The 16,550-nt window shown below is 40.9% G+C and overlaps 1 protein-coding gene across 3 annotated transcripts in view; it reads left to right on the top strand.

Moving 5' to 3' along the window:
- Window positions 1-404: 404 nt before the first annotated feature.
- ano7 (anoctamin 7) overlaps window positions 405-16,550 on the top strand; it is a 47,792-nt gene continuing 31,646 nt past the window's right edge. The window contains exons 1-5 of one of the 3 annotated variants that reach the window (XM_041809368.1): window positions 405-467; window positions 4,494-4,600; window positions 11,217-11,271; window positions 13,404-13,534; window positions 16,261-16,368. In XM_041809368.1, coding sequence (XP_041665302.1) covers window positions 4,511-4,600; window positions 11,217-11,271; window positions 13,404-13,534; window positions 16,261-16,368 — 384 coding nt within the window. In that variant the 5' untranslated portion in view covers window positions 405-467; window positions 4,494-4,510. Of the gene's footprint in view, window positions 468-2,968; window positions 3,180-4,493; window positions 4,601-11,216; window positions 11,272-13,403; window positions 13,535-16,260; window positions 16,369-16,550 lie in introns of those variants that run through there. The other 2 variants (XM_041809358.1, XM_041809349.1) reach the window with 2 other exon arrangements.

Below are 16,550 nucleotides of genomic sequence, written 5' to 3'. Positions count from 1 at the left end.
TCTCCCACACTTTGAAAGCCCCTGATCTACATGAATCCAAGCTATTATCATAACCAATAACTACAACTAAGTACTGTGAGTGCAGCATTTAAAAACAGCTGAGGCGGTTGATACACTCTGTAGATTAGCCAGACTACAGTGGACTGCTCCCTCTGCATTCCCATAATGCATCAGTATGTAAAATCTATCACGGTGCATTAGGAGGACACAAACTTAAAACCCTGGCTTGATAAAATTCTCTGTTGTAGAACTCTTCTGCAGTAGGATTTCTTTTACAGAACAGCTGATTTTTTTCCACCTCTCACTGGTCACAGCCTGAAGGCTGGAGGGGTGGGGTTAGCTCAGAGGGCGTGGCTTACATGTAGAACTCAACCTGCAGCTTGAAGCTGAACTCACACAGGCAGCTGCTCTGCCTCAGGCGGGAGTCTAACTGAGGCTCTCCTGGACCCAGGGCTGACCTTGCAGAGGTGAGTGGTCTAATACTTCATCAGTGAATCTCTCGGGGGCGGTGGGACGGGGGGGCCTGTTCTCCATTAAACCGGGTTTTTATGATGTTGTAGAGTTAATTTGGATGTTTAGGTTTGTTAAAACCAAAGTGCATTGCAAGACAAGAGATGTACTGACTGTGAACATTTGGGACAAAGCCGGTGGACTATTTCTGCTCACTTCCCAGGATCCATTTCACCTACTAGGAGTCTTTGTTTCTTTATGTTTTTTATACAGCCATTTTTGGATATCTGTTTATCAGAGTGTTTTTTATCAGCAAAGCCTAAGCAGAGTTTAAAGTCATCAAACACTATATGGACAAAAGTATTTGTTCACCTCACCGTTCCACTATCAGGGAGAGTAATGTAGTCAGATTTACTCTGGAGTCGGCCCTCTTTAGCAGCTCTAACAGCCTCCACACTCATCCTGTAGAGCATTTATGAGGTCAGGCTCTGATGTTGGACCAGAAGGTCTGGCTCACAATCTTAGTTCCACTTCATCCCAAAGGTGCTGGATGGGGTTGAGGTCAGGGCTTGGTGGGTAAACCCATTCATGAAGCTCCTGCTGCAGTTTTAGTGTTTGCATTGATGCCAGTGGAAGATCAGAACTCGTCAGCTCTAGAAGCTCCTGCAGTCTCAAGTCAAGTGTCCTAGGACAAAACGCTTCAGCCCAGTTTGCTCCCACTGCTTCATGGGTGGCGTGTAAAAGAGTATGGGTGCATTTGAATGGGATTACTTAATACTGAATTCTGGCCATTTTTACCATTTTATCATGAACCTTAGTGATCGTTGATTCCGCTCTGTGATTTCACCTCATGTTCTGCCTCATGGCTGAGCTGCTGTTGCTCCTAAACTCTTCCTCTAACACTATCACTGACAGCTGACTGTGGAATATCCTCTTCAGAACAACCCCTAGGATCACGGATGTTTGAGACTGCATGGCTAGGTGATGATTTTATACACCTGTTAGCAGGGGCGGAGCCACACATGTCTAAAATCAGGGGCTAAGCCGAAACAAAAGATGGCCGAGGGGTGGGCACTTCCCTAGAATCAGACCGTTTGATGCATGATTTTTGCACACTTTTAAATAAAAATTTAAATTCAAAATGGCAACAAATCTACACATCATTTAGGCAAAAATAATTTTGCTCAACCTCAAAAATTACTTAGTTGATAACACCATTTTTTTCTTAACCTTACTGAGCTTAAAGTGTCATTATCATTCTAAAATCATGATACATCATGCTGGAGTCCAATAATTTTCACTTTTGCCTACTAAAAATGTCTGAAGTTTATATTTTCAGTAACATTGCATAGGTAGGGTAGGAATTTGGTGAAAAGTTTACAACTGAAGCGCTGCATTTTCAAAGAAAGCAAATAAAAAGCAACATTTTAGGTAAGAGATATTAATTTATTCACAAAAATGAGGAAAATGTTTTATATGTATTTTTAGAACAATTTCAAAAGTATTTTTTCATTGCCATTAAAAAAATTGCATGTATTTTTTCAATTCTAAGAAAATGTCAAAATTCTGCCAAAAAAAAAAAAGTCAGATTTCTGTCATGTTTCTTAGAATGAAAAAATGTATACCAAATTTTTTGTTAAATGTCTCTGATCCTCCTCTGTATATGCGTTCTTAAATGTAAAAAAAAAAAAGATCTGATTTGTAAAATTACTTTAAAGATTAATTTTCCATGCTGTGATAAGCAAGGACATTAGCAACATGCTTAAACCCAACTTGAAAGATTGGGGGCTTTTAACTCATTGAGTGCCAGCCCTTTTATAAAATAGAAAGTGGCTTGTGCCAGTGTTTTTGGCCATTTTGAGTCATCTTTCAAGACCCACAGAATATTTTGTACTATGACTCTGAAAACACCAAATAGCTCAAATGAAAGAAGAAATTCTCTATTTCATCATGGAAAAATCCATTTTCTTGCACCTTGTTCTGTTCTTGGTTTATCTGAAGTTGAACCACTTTTTTTCTAGAAAGCTGAGAAAAATGAATTTTTGTGAAAGAGAGACTGTCAAGCAAAAAAGTGATTTGAATTTTATGATTTTGCCTTCAATGGCATAAAAGACATCTGAAAATTGTATTACAATTGTTATTTTATTGTAAAATAAATAACAATGCTTCCAGTCACTGTCATTCACACTCTGGAACTGGACAGCCCCACGAGACACCTCTATACGCCCAAGTCCTCTCGTGCTTGCGTGTTCCCTGGCACTGCCTGTAAATTATAGAAGAAATATAAAATATTTTTTATATATACTATATATAATCTTTAATATATAATTGTTTTGTTCTTACCTCTTTTTCTGCCAACAGACGGTGTTGTAGAACTGCATAGGGCTTGCTCTTCTCTCAAGTCTGCTTCTGAAATCACAGCAGCATGAGTGATGGTTTCATTCGATAAATTTGGCTGAATAATCAGTGGGTTTCTAACGATAACTTACCTCCATCGCTCTGGGACAGAGAACGTGATCCACTTGGCAGCCATTCCTCAGAGTCTGGGTCGGAAGTCCGTCTCTGAAGTGTCGTCACTGTATCCATCCAGCTGGCGAGCGGCTGCCTTATTTCTCCGACACACAGGGGAGACCTCCAGCATTCTTTAGCCTCTTGGCCGGCCTAGGCAGATTAATGAACGCACTGATCCCTGGATTCGCTGTCATTAAATTCAGTGTCGGTTTCAGCGAGTAAGTGATTTCTCAGGCAAAAGTTCAAAGTTTCTCACCAGGAAGCACACAATGTTATGACTCGTGTTTGTCTTTGTTTTGTGTTTATTAAACTAAATGACCACAGGTCATAAACCTGAAATACAACAAAAAGATAAAGATTAAAATATTGTCTTTTTAACATATTGTGTTAAACAGTGAATATCCAAGCCTTTAATGCCTAAGGTGTTATTACCTTTGACATTATCTCAATAATAACAAAGCTGACTCAAAATAATCACATTTGACTACATTACCCAGAATGCTTAGTGTTAAGAGATCATGCACAAACGTCTCTCTGCCGTCTGTCACCGGCAGTTGCTATGGACGCGGAGCCTGCGTTCATTTACCACACGTGTTGCTTACAAGATTCATAACACACAAGCGTAACACAACGCGACACTCTGCAATGGATTACAGGAACAAAATCACTCTTTATTAGACAACACTGCTGTTGTTATAGTAAGTTACCGAGTGTTCAACACAACTAGCATTATGCTAATGGCTAACGTCAACAACCCGAAACTTATACTATCCCGGCTAATAATCATTAGCTTTAACTAACACAACACACAGCGGTAAACGTTAATGTGCAGAAACGCTATACATGATATAAACAGTGTTAGTAAGCTGAGTTAGCAGTTAGTTACATACCAACGGGCTGTGAAAATAACAGATAACAGCCCACTGCTAAACGTAACGTTTACCTGACGTAGCTGCGCATACGTGTTACATTCACAGAGCCAGAAAAAAAAAATAGGAAACATCTGGACACTTAAAAAACGAAAGGATAAAACCTGTTCCCATTTTAACTCAACATAAATATCATTTGGTCCATTAACTCAAAAGTCTTAACATATATACATCAATGGCACTCAAGCGTTGGCTTTGAAATGACGTATATACGTCAGAGGCACTCAATGAGTTAAGAAAACATCCGGGGCTGAAGCCCCATAAGCCCCTCCTCGCTCCGCCCATGCCTGTTAGTCTCATGGAAACACCTGGATTCAATAATTAACAGACGTGACCAAATACTTTTGTCCATATGATTTATTTTATGAGGGGAACTTCAGAGAGTAGGTATCTCTGCAAACATTACTGATAGAGGTTTATTTGACTGAATGAAGAGGAGAGAAAATGCAGCTAATGAGTAAGCTAGCAATTAGCATTAGCTTTTAGATTTTTAACATTGATATAATAAAGAAAACACAAGAACGTCATATACTATATGTGTGTTATATGTTTGTGACTTAGACATATTTGTGTATTAAATGTGGGTTTTTTTATCTGTGGAAGGAGGAAGAGGAGGGAAGATGAGGAGGAGAGGGGAGCAGAAGGAGGACAGCGCCACGCTGATCACCATGGACACCAAGTCGGAGGAAAACTATGGCAGCATCACCATGGTAACAGCCATCAGTGCCTTTGTGACTGACAGATAAAACATGTTACACACCTCTTTATAGACCAGTCTGGAGCTCCTCAGGGGAGCGCCCACCAGCCTCTTTCAGTTTAAGGATGTTTATTGTTGGATCTTTTAGGGCTGAACGATTTGCAAAAATAATCTAATTTTGATTTTTTTTCCCCCAAATATTACGATTTAATATGTGATTATTCTTAGATTAATTGTATGTATTTTTTGACAAATTTCAGCAATAAATAAGACCATGTGTAATGAAAACAATAAAATTATTTCCGAAGCAATTAATCCATAGTAGCAGGAAACTGAATATGGGGGTGCAACAAGCTATAAAGGAGGAGGCTGGGGTGGAGGAGCTGATCGTAGCTGGGGTATGACTTTTGTGAAGTAACGCTAGGTTTCATCAGTTTTAGATAGAATGAGCTAACTATTTTTGCTCATATTGCAAATGTGATGTCATTTGCTTTGTTTAAGGGCATTCTCATTTTTATGTCCCTCATTTTGATTTTAAAAAAGCACATAAAACACAAAAAGGAGGATTTTTGTAAACCATTATAAAAGATGACAATTGAATGTTTGTATAAAGTGCATAAAATCTCTGCTGCAAACAAAAAATGATTTATTAAACTGGTATGTTGACACATTTCAAGTTAAAGAAATATTGCAACTTCTGCTATTTGAAAATTGCAGCAGGCCGTATTATGATTTAATCTAATTTGCGATAATTTCCCAGCCCTAGTGTCTTTATTGTGAAGCTGTTTTTTCATGAGGACAAAGGTATACCACTGGTCTACTTCATAGCCAGGCTCAGGTGGAAATGGGCTGTTTCATGTAAAAATATTCTGGAGCTTACAGGAAGTTGATTTGTGTTATAAACTTTCCTGGACTGTACGCTGAGCGTTCCAGCATGTTCTTAGTTAAACCGACGGCGTGTTTGTGCTTGCTAGGGAGAAGCAGGAAACAGGAAGTGTGTTATCTAACGAGGCAGAGCAGCTCCTCTCATGTTTAACTGTAACTGAGTGATGGAGCTGTAAAAAAGCTGAAGAACAATCGCTGTTTGCTCTGCTCCCCTTCTGCTGGGAATGTTTGTCTTCAGTTTTATTATGGAGACGTGAAACGGCAGGAAGAGCTCATCAACCGAGCTGGATCATAGACTGGGAGTCAGACCCAGCCCAGAGCCGGGGCTGGTTTTACTACGGGGGTGGCCCAGGACAAAGGCCTACCTAAAACCAACCATGGCAAGCCTCTTTCTTCAGGTCCCAAATCCAGAGAACCCAAATGGTAGATCTAAATCCCCAAATAGCCACCAGTCCTCCATCAGCTCCCAGAGGAGAATCAGAACCCAGACTTCCTCCGTCCTTATGCCTGAGCATATCTTAGCTTAGAAACATTAAAATAGATGAGCAGACATCCTTCTAGGAAGTCTCCTGGTATCAGAGGTCTCATTCAGTCAGTCTCCATCCAAATGTCAAAAAGTGATAGTGGGACTGAAGAACCTTCTAGCTCCACTCCCTCTTTCTCCTGATTCTCTGGGACTAAAAGAAACATCAGGAAGAGATGGAGGGAAAACCCTCAAACACAACACCTCCTGACCAACCTATCACCACTGCAGAGATACAAAGGTACTCTGAGCTCGGTTCAGACCACAGGTTCACAGTGAGACGGGTTCAGGGTCACAGCTGGTTGCTACAAGTCGCTCTGGAAAGTTCTGACACTTCACATCGAAAGGACTAAAGGAGATGATGCATCATGTCCTTTACAACCACAGTTACTCAGTTTAGAGGATTTATTTCTGAAGTTAACACTAAATCTGTCTGTGATAATTCACTGATTTTCTTGTGTTTTTGTCGTCATTATAATGCTTAACGTTTATATCAAACACGACAAATAGACATAGGGAATGAGATCCTGCCCCAAGTGGAGGAGTTCAAGTATCTTGGGGTCTTGTTCATGAGTGAGGGAAGAATGGAGCGGGAGATCAACAGGCGGATCGGTGCAGCATCAGCAGTGATGCGGTCTCTGCATCGGTCTGTCATGGTGAAGAAAGAGCTGAGTCGAAAGGCGAAGCTCTCGATTTACCGGTCGATCTACGTTCCCACCCTCACCTACGGTCATGAGCAGTGGGTTGTGACCGAAAGAACGGGATCGCGGATACAGGCAGCTGAAATGAGTTTCCTCTGCAGGGTGTCTGGGCTCTCCCTTAGAGATAGAGTGAGAAGCTCGGCCATCCAGGAGAGACTCGGAGTAGAGCCGCTGCTCCTCCGCGTTGAGAGGAGCCAGATGAGGTGGCTCAGGCATCTGGTCCTGATGCCTCCTGGACGCCTCCCTGGTGAGGTGTTTCGGGCAGGTCCCACTGGTAGGAGGCCCCGGGGAAGACCCAGGACACGCTGGAGAGACTATGTCGCTCAGCTGGTCTGGGAATGCCTCGGGATCCCCTGGGAGGAGCTGGATGAAGTGGCCGGAGAGAGGGAAGTCTGGGCTTCCCTGCTTAGGCTGCTGCCCCCGCGACCCGATCTCGGATAAGCGGAAGATGATGGATGGATGGATGGATGGATGGAAATAGACACAGAATTGCTCGGCCTAGTTATAACTTAGATATCTGCAGAGAATGATTAATTGATCACAGACAAATTTAGCTCCTACAGCCTTGAACTTCTCATGTGTCGGTGAATACAGCTAACCCAGCACGCCAGATTGACTGTCCCATATATGCATGAATATATGGAACACCAATCTGGGAAAGATTCCATGCGAAGTGTGTGGGAAGGGCAGGACTTTAAAAAAAATCTCAGAATGTGACTGGACGAATGTTCTGTCACCTTCATGACTGGATAATCAGAGCATTGAGGATAAATAAGGCAGGAGGCATGCACAGCTCCAGCATTAGCTCACAAGTTAAAGCTGCTGTCATTTATGAAGAGTGGAGCTTGTTGGTGGATAAAACTCATATAGGTAGATAGGTAGAAGAGTGGAAACAAGCTTTCAGTGCTGTTCTTTGCTCTTATTTAAGAAATAAACATGCTTCCTTTCTGATTTTAAAAAGCCAATTGCTAAGCTAGCAGCAGCCATTGCTATCCGCTTCCAGTACAACTAAACCCAGCCCCTAGCTACGACATCGATGGTGCTAATTGGTCAGATTTGTGCGACTGGGCAAGGATATTTTAGGCGCTGGAAGACGGATCTGCCTGATGACAGACATGGAGACTGGACAGTCCTGCTGCTTTACAAGGTTAAGAGAGGACAGTTGACATAGCAGGGATAAAGAGAGGTTGTTTCGGTGCTGTTTATCGATAAAAACAAAAATAAACTTTCTAAGAAGCCTTTACGATTGGACGTGAAGCTCTGTGTCTCCTCCCGATGTTTAGATCTTTGCTGTGGTGGACCCATTCTCAGATGTTCTGGACAGAAAGGTTGGCCAAATGCCTCTGGAACACGGTTAGAATAAGGTGGGCTGTTGGAGGAGACAGGAGAGTTTACCAAAATTCAAAATTCATGAATAATTCATAGAACAATGTTGTGAAACTAGCTGTCTGTGAGCTGAATCCCAGAAACATGATAAGACTAATGAACTGACTACATCAGCTCAGTTCAGACGGCTGTGGCGGTGCCAGCATCATTCTACAAAAGACCTGGTCCTGTTGGGAATCTCTGGTCTGAGCTGGGTTAAAACTGTAAATGTGAGACGTGTTTTTGCAGCGTCACTGCTTCATTTCTGTTTTTCATTTGCATTTTAACACATCAGAGTTTCAGACCTCCTGCATGAATGCTGCGACTCACATGTGGAGAATCTACAGAACAGAGAGCTCGCCTATTTTTCCCACAAACTGCAGTCATCTTTCTGCCAAAACATACATGAAAATGATGTTCAAAGGGCCGTGCTAACCTTTTTAGAGCAGATAAGTACGTCCACATCAGTAGGATGTCTCTGTGTTCCCTAAACTTTAACTGCTGGTTTTCTTTTAGTCTTTTTCCACATCAGCAGAAAAAGGGGAAGGGAAAGAAATTAGCCGCTGTTTTCAAAGTAAAAGTCACATTTTCTGTGGGGAAGCTCCCCTTGATTTTTCAGAATGCTTTTATTCTGAAGTTTCTCGGTTCGGTTATACAATGAATCAGGTCACATGAAGAGATTTCCTGAGATAAACTCAGGCAGAGGCTGAAACATCAGCACAGGAAAGCACAGAAGTATGTCTGAATAATGGAGATAGGAAATGAAAGAAGAATGAATTACTGTGATTAGTTATGGATTATTATTATTATTATTATTATTGTTATGTTAGACCACCCTAACCCTAACCAAAGTAAGGTTTATTCCACAGCTGCCCCTAAATTAACAGCATTGGTAATTACCAAAATCATTTTTTATGTTTCTGCAATGGTTAATACACCAATGTGTAGAAGCTCTTTAACCCAAATGATATTTTTAATGCTAAAATAGAATTATTATTGTTATCCATGAATTTTCAAATTTACTGATTTACAAAAAAACTGAAAAAATAGTAAAACACATTAATATTTCTTGATTAATATGTCAAATTATAGTTATTTACTTGCATTCCTGAACAGGAAAATGAGTTTTAGCGGTTGAATGTTATGCTTGATTCATTTCTGACTTCTGAGAGAAGTCCTGTGAGCCGGCTCAAATTTGGGTATAAAAAGGTGAATTCCGTTTGAAATTCCTCATTCCTGTTCAAAATGGTAAAACTTGGAGAGCTCAGTGAAAATGAAAGAGTCCACATTAAAGCACTTCATGATGCTGGATGGTCTCTGAGACAAATATGACAGGTGGTCTAATAAATTTGTTAAAGAGGGGGTATTATACTTTTGCGATTTTTAAAACATAAATATAAAGTCCCAATGTTGGGTGTCCATACTCCACTTATGCAAATTTTCAAACCGCAAGATAAACGTATGTGGCAGTGATCTTTGAATTGGAGTGTAAACTGATGAAAACGGTTTGATGGGAATCTCTCCGAGATCTTCCTGAGACGAGATTGCGATGGAGTGAAATGATGAGGTCATCGCAATAAGATCTCCTTACTGGTTCATCCGTGCTGCCGGCAAAGCGGAACAGACCGCCCCAACAAGGCCTTTTAGCCATTTAACCATTTAGTAACACAGTAGTTAAACACTTACCAAACAGATACGTCCTGCTCTATCCTTCGCTGCTGCTGGTTTTCTTCCCCCTCTCTCTCCAAACTATCAGCGTCAGACTCCGGGTCTAACACGTACGGACATAGATCAAAATTCGCCATATTTTACTCAGTCAGACCGGTTCATTCAAAGTTTACAAGTGCTAGCATAGCAACATAGCCACATTAGAGGGAGCGGGCACAAAACACTGAGTCCTGCTGCCGGCCAGCCTGCAGAAAATTGGCCAATCGGAAGAAAGCAGGTCCATGGGGGTGTTAAAGAGACAGCAGCGAAAACAAAGCATTTCAGACGGAGGTTAAAATAAGGGTTTTTCAGGACGCCAGTGTGAGAAACATGAGGAGTTTTTTGAGCTGTAAACCGTGTGAAGCTACTATGTGGGTATCAGAGAGATGGGGAAAGCTTTGAAAAAAGTCATAATACCCCCACTTTAAGCACTGTATGTGGGAAAAAAGGGAAAAACTTGTTTGTTGCAGTTGACATCTTCCCTTTACCTAAATCAGAATACACCAAATTACCTTAAGTTCACCAAACTTTCAATCTTGCACTCAGATAAATTCTGTGACCTTTACAGGGTCTGCATGTATTTATTTAGCAATAATGATAAAATAAACCTTTTAGAAAGGGAAACACTTTAAATTGGAGTGTTGCAATGAAAACAAGAGGTGCACTGATTCATTACAATCTTTCTGTGATGCAAAGAGAAAAAATCAAGATAGTAACAGTTTGTGATGAATTTAAGCTAATTATTTATGCATGGCAGATTTAAAGGGTTTGAACCTCATGTTTAGAGGTTCTTTATTTTTTTTTAGTACGTGTGAGTCGTTTTCTCTCCCTGGAGATAAGTGAAGTAAACAGAAATTAAGACAGCACAAGAGTGTAAAAGCAGTTAGAGAGGGGGCGAATCAGACTCAATCAGAAGAGGCCGGTTTAGGACCGTTCTTGATCTGATCGGTCCTCCTGACCACATCCTCAGTAGAATTATCCTGCAGCAGAGAACACCTCTCCTGTCTGCATTAGAGCTCCACCTCCATGTTAATAGATGGGGCATGGGTCAATATTATAAGTAAATTTTAGTCAAATATGAGAGCTAAGGCTAGTTACTCAGTATCCAATCACCTGTGTTAAATGAGCAGGATCTGTGAGCACATTTAAGAGCTGGAACACTTCAACTGCATGAAAAACTTTCAGCAAACATTGAATATTTAAACTTTAATTCTTTGATTTTATAAAAGTCTGCACAGGAAAGTTTGTTCAGCATCCCTTTGTGTCAAAAAGAGCAGATAGAAGGGGAAACACTGAACGTCTATCATGCTGTGGTCTTTAGTTCTGAAACACTAACTCTGAGATATAGTGGAGTTTTAAAAGTTTATTTCTATTTCCAGTCAAATCTAAGGCTAATGTAGATTTTTTTAAAGCTGTGTTTTAAGATTCCATCTGCTCTCATGTCCCAGCCTCCAGCACAGCCCCAGGACAGAAATGTGTTCAGTGACGGAGTGAGTCGAGTCGGTGAGTAAAACAAGTTTCACTGAGTCAATATTAGCAGAGAGGATGAGTAGGAACCAGACTGTAAAGAGGAAGAGAGTCATGTGGTGTCATCTCTCTCTGATGGCTTTAGATGAAGACTTCTTTTTCAGGATGCTGGAGAATTCATTGATGTGTTCATAGCTCAGACTGTTCTAAAAACATGCATCTATTGATCTATCGAATCTATTTCTAAGGCGGCATCCTTCTCTTTTAGTTTCTGATCATCTACATGAACCATCATTAATGGAGAAAATAAAAACTATTACAGATCCAGTCATTCCCCTCAGGACCAGCTGAGGAGTTTCTAGCAGATGTTCTTCCTCCTGGTGTTTGAATGTTGAAACAAAACGCAAAATGATGACTCTTAAATTATCTATCAGTGTTTTTCTGGACTTTTCCTTTCTTCTCATCATTTTGATTCATTCTCGTAAGCAGCAGCAGTGACTGAGTTAGCAATGACCTAGTTAGCATAAGTAAGCATTAACAGTGGCTTAGCATTAGCAAAGACTCAGTTAACATATGTAAGCATTAGCAGTGGCTAAGCATTAGCAATGACTTAGTTATCAACATATGCAAGCATACGCAGTGGCTTAGCATTAGCAGTGACTCAGTTAACATAAGTAAGCATTAGTAGTGGCTTAGCATTAGCAGTGACTCAGTTAACATAAGTAAGCATTAGTAGTGGCTTAGCATTAGCAGTGACTCAGTTAACATAAGTAAGCATTAGTAGTGGCTTAGCATTAGCGGTGGCTTAGCATTAGCAATGACTCAGTTAACAATTGAGCATTCACAGTGACTAAGCATTAGTAGTGGCTTAGCATTAGCAATGACTTACTTAGCATTAGCAATGACTTACTTAGCATAAATAAGAATTAGCAATGGATAAGTATTAGCAGTGACTCAGTATTAGTAAGTACTAGCAATGGATAAGTATTAGCAGTGGCTTAGCATTAGCAGTATCTTAGTCTGTGTTAGCATTAGTTTAGTTAGAATTAGCAGTAAACTAGTTAGTTATAGCAGTATTTTAGTCTGTGTTAGCAGTAGTTTAGTTAGCATAACCAGTGACTTCATTAGTTATAGCAGTATCTTTGTCTGTGTTAGCAGTAGTTTAGTTAGAATTAGCAGTGCTTTAGTTATAGCAGTGTTGTAATCAGTGTTACCTGTAATTTAGTTATCATTAGCAGTTAGCTATAGCAGTATTGTAGTCCTTGTTGGCAGTAGTTTAGTTAGTATTAGCAGTTAGCTATAGCAGTATTGTAGTCCATGTTAGCAGTAGTTAAGTTAGCATTAGCAGTTAGCTATAGCAGTATTATAGTCCTTGTTAGCAGTAGTTTAGTTAGCATTAGCAGTTAGCTATAGCAGTATTGTAGTCCATGTCAGCAGTAGTTTAGTTAGCATTATCAGTTAGCTATAGCAGTATTGTAGTCCTTGTTAGCAGTAGTTTAGTTAGCATTAGCAGTTAGCTAAAGCAGTATTATAGTCCTTGTTAGCAGTAGTTTAGTTAGCATTAGCAGTTAGCTATAGCAGTATTGTAGTCCTTGTTAGCAGTAGTTTAGTTAGCATTAGCAGTTAGCTATAGCAGTATTGTTGTCCGTGTCAACAGTAGTTTAGTTAGCATTAGCAGTTAGCCATAGCAGTATTGTAGTCCTTGTTAGCAGTAGTTTAGTTAGCATTAGTAGTTAGCTATAGCAGTATTGTAGTCCTTGTTAGCAGTAGTTTAGTTAGCATTAGCAGTTAGCTATAGCAGTATTGTAGTCCTTGTTAGCAGTAGTTTAGTTAGCATGAGCTGTTAGCTATAGCAATATTGTAGTCCGTGTCAACAGTAGTTTAGTTAGCATTAGCAGATAGCTATAGCTGTATTGTTGTCCGTGTCAACAGTAGTTTAGTTAGCATTAGCAGTTAGCTATAGCAGTATTGTAGTCCTTGTTAGCAGTAGTTTAGTTAGCATGAGCTGTTAGCTATAGCAATATTGTAGTCCGTGTCAACAGTAGTTTAGTTAGCATTAGCAGATAGCTATAGCAGTATTGTAGTCCTTGTTAGCAGTAGTTTAGTTAGCATTAGCAGTGATAACATCTTCTCTGTGTGAATTTGAACGTGTCTTGTTTTGTTTTCAGACTTCGTGTTGGTGTGGGAGGAGCCTCGGTTTCCACAGGATGAGGAGGATTCAGATGATAGCCAGGACCAGAAGAAGAAGAGGGAGAAGTTTCTATCCAAAGTGAAAAAGTCTGGGGTTCATTCAGAGCAGGTGAGTAACTCTGACATGTGAGCAAATATTGAGTGTTCCAACAGTGACGACCCTAAACTGGTTAATTTTACTTCTGTAGTTAAACTCAGCTGGTACACAGCGTCACTGCTCCAGGAGAAATTCACACCCTTTACATGAGCAAACACAGAAATGACACCAGACATCACAGCTACAGTGTTGGATCCAAAATCAATGTTCACAACAAATTCTATTGGGAGAACTCTGATCATAGATTTAAACTTTTATTGCAAAATGAAGAAGGCTCTGCTCTGGAGCACAGAGCTTAAAAAATGCACCAGTGGTAGATTCATTTATGGCAATGGGCTATTGGAGATGACACCACATCAACCAGAGAGCTCCAGATGGAGGAACAGGAAGTGATTCCTACACAGAAAAGTTCGATACCTACCAGTAAAACCACCTCCAAGTCCTGAATGTGACAAATGAAGTTAAAAGTTTGAAAAGCTCAGGGATGAACGGCAGCAGACATGGATTAAAAACCTCCATCTAAAGTCAGTATGAGCTGAGTCTGTGTTTACGAATGCAGCATCTCATTGGTTAAAGATGAGGTTCTTAATATAGCTGGGTAAAATCTAGAATACAGACCAGAGTGATAATACTCCGGAAACATACAATACTAATAGGGCAGTTTATTCTACAGCAAGAAAAACATTTTAAAACTGTGATTCTCAGGCAAACATACTCTCCTGAGGTAAAACAAGATGGCAGGTCTCTGCTGCTTTTCATCCAAATAATTTAGAAGCCTCCAGACTCTTGTGTGCCATCATTTGGCCAGATGTGTAGTTGCAGGTGTGCAGGATTGATGTTACATTCCAGATGAGCTCAGAAATTCCAAGATGCCAGTCAGACACATCATCCTGAATACCAGCTAAAGTCGGAATGCCGTCTCAGACTGATAGCCTCTATGCCACCCCACATTGCTGCAGTAATTCATGCAAAAGGAGCCCCGCCCACCTGGCTGCCCTCCCAGCACATTCTCAGAGCTGTCCCTAAACTCCGGTGTTGTCTCTGCTGTGGTCTTGGGGTCATTATCATGATGGGAGGCGAACCTTCAGTCCTGTCTGAGGACAGCAAACAGGTTTTCATTGAGGATATCTCTGTACTTTCCCTCAACCATGACCAGTCTCCCAGGCCCTGCTGCTGAGAAACACCCCCACAGCATGATGCTGCCACCACCATGTTTCACTGTGGGGATGGTATTGGGCAGGTAATGACTGGTGTCTGGTCTCCTCTAGTCATGACGTGTAGAACTGAGGCTAAATAGCTCAGTCTTGATTTCATCAGACCAGAGGATCTTGTTTCTCAGTCTCAGAGTCCTTCAGAGTCCTTCAGGAGCTTTTTTCCAACTCCAAGCAGGTTTTCATGAGTTTTCTACTGAGGACAGTCTTCATCTCTCCTCTCCTCCATAAAGCCTAGATCAGTGGAGGGCTGCAGTGATGGTTGTCCTTCTAGAACTTTGTCCCATCTCCTCCAGGATCTCCGGAGCTCAGTTAGAGGGACCATCAGGTTCTTGGTCTCCTCTCTCACTAAGGTCCTTCTCCCCCAATGGTGACCAGCTCTAGAAGAGTCCTGGTTGGTCCACAATCCTTCATGTGAGAATTCTGGAGGCCACTGTTCTCTTTGGAACCTTCAGAGCAGCAGAAATGTTTCTGTAGTCTTCCCCAGATCTGAGCCTGTCAACAATCCTGTCTCTGAGCTCTGCAGCTCCTCTGACCTTTGACCCCTGGTTTCTGCTCTGGTTTTATTGTCAGCTGTGAGGCCTTCTATAGAGAGGTGTGGCCTTTAAAATCATGCCCAATCAGGTTAATTTAGCACAGGTGGACTCCAGTCAAGGTGTAGAAACATCTCAGCAAAGACCAAAGACATGGAGGAACCTGAGCTACATTTACAGAGCTGTTAAAGCCTCTGAAAACTGATGTCAGTGGGATATTTCAGGTTATTTTTGATAAACTTGCAAACATTTCTAAAACTCTGATTTCACTTAGTCAGGATGGAATACTGAGTGTAGATTAATGAGAATAAAAATGAATTTAAACAACCGTAGCATCAGGATAAAACAGAACAACAACTGACACAAAGGAGAGGGTCTGACTGGGACATAAAATGAAATACACTTTGGCAGGATTCTGCCACTGAGCAACATCCAGATGGTGTGAGGTCGCGGCAGATATACCAGTTTGATTTTTATTCTTCTGCATCAGGATAACATAAGTAGAGCCATATTTACCGTGCTGTAGCAGATTATGTCTACATGTGGAGAATATGAACAGAACAGGAAAGCATCGTTAACTTCTGTTGTTGAGCTTTTCAGAGTAAAAGCCTAGTTAACATGTCTGTGGAGAAACTCCCTTCATTTATACAGAATGCTGTTAGTCTGAAGTCTTCGAATACCTGATGTGAGTGTGAACATATTAGTGGGCAGTCATGGCTTTGCTGTTTAAACCCACACATCTGTATTTATACATAAAGGGGCAAAAACAACATGTTTTAATTCTATGATGTTTAGATATAGGAGACAGATTTACAAATACCCCAAAAATCTCTGTAGTAACCGTATTTTCTTTCACTGAGGATTGGTTTATAACTGAAGAAGAAAAGAGAGGTAGACCAGGACCTGAACCTGGTGGAAGACCTGAAAACTGCAAACATGCACAGGAAATGATTAGAACTGAACAGATTAAATCCATTTCTTTGTTTCTCTACAGAGGGAAGTCCTTCAGACAAAGACCAGGATCTGCTATGTCCTCCTCAGTGCTCCATGGAGCGTCCTGTGTTACTACGCCGAGGAGATAAGTCTGAGAGCACCTCTGCAGGTAAACTCCTGCCAATTATAGGCCTGGTAGCACCAATGATTATGACCTCATTTTGTCCTCATTGTCCCTTCCTTTTTTTTCTCACTCTTTCCTCACTATCCCTTCATTCTGTCCTCGTTGTCCTTTTATATTATCCCCATTGCCTCTCTTCTTTTTGACCTCATTCTGTCCTCATTGCCCCT

This window comes from Cheilinus undulatus, linkage group 2 (assembly GCF_018320785.1).
Source record: "Cheilinus undulatus linkage group 2, ASM1832078v1, whole genome shotgun sequence".
NCBI lineage: Eukaryota > Metazoa > Chordata > Actinopteri > Labriformes > Labridae > Cheilinus > Cheilinus undulatus.
The sequence above is the reverse complement of the archived record's forward strand: the minus strand, read 5'-3'. Positions and strand labels throughout refer to the sequence as shown.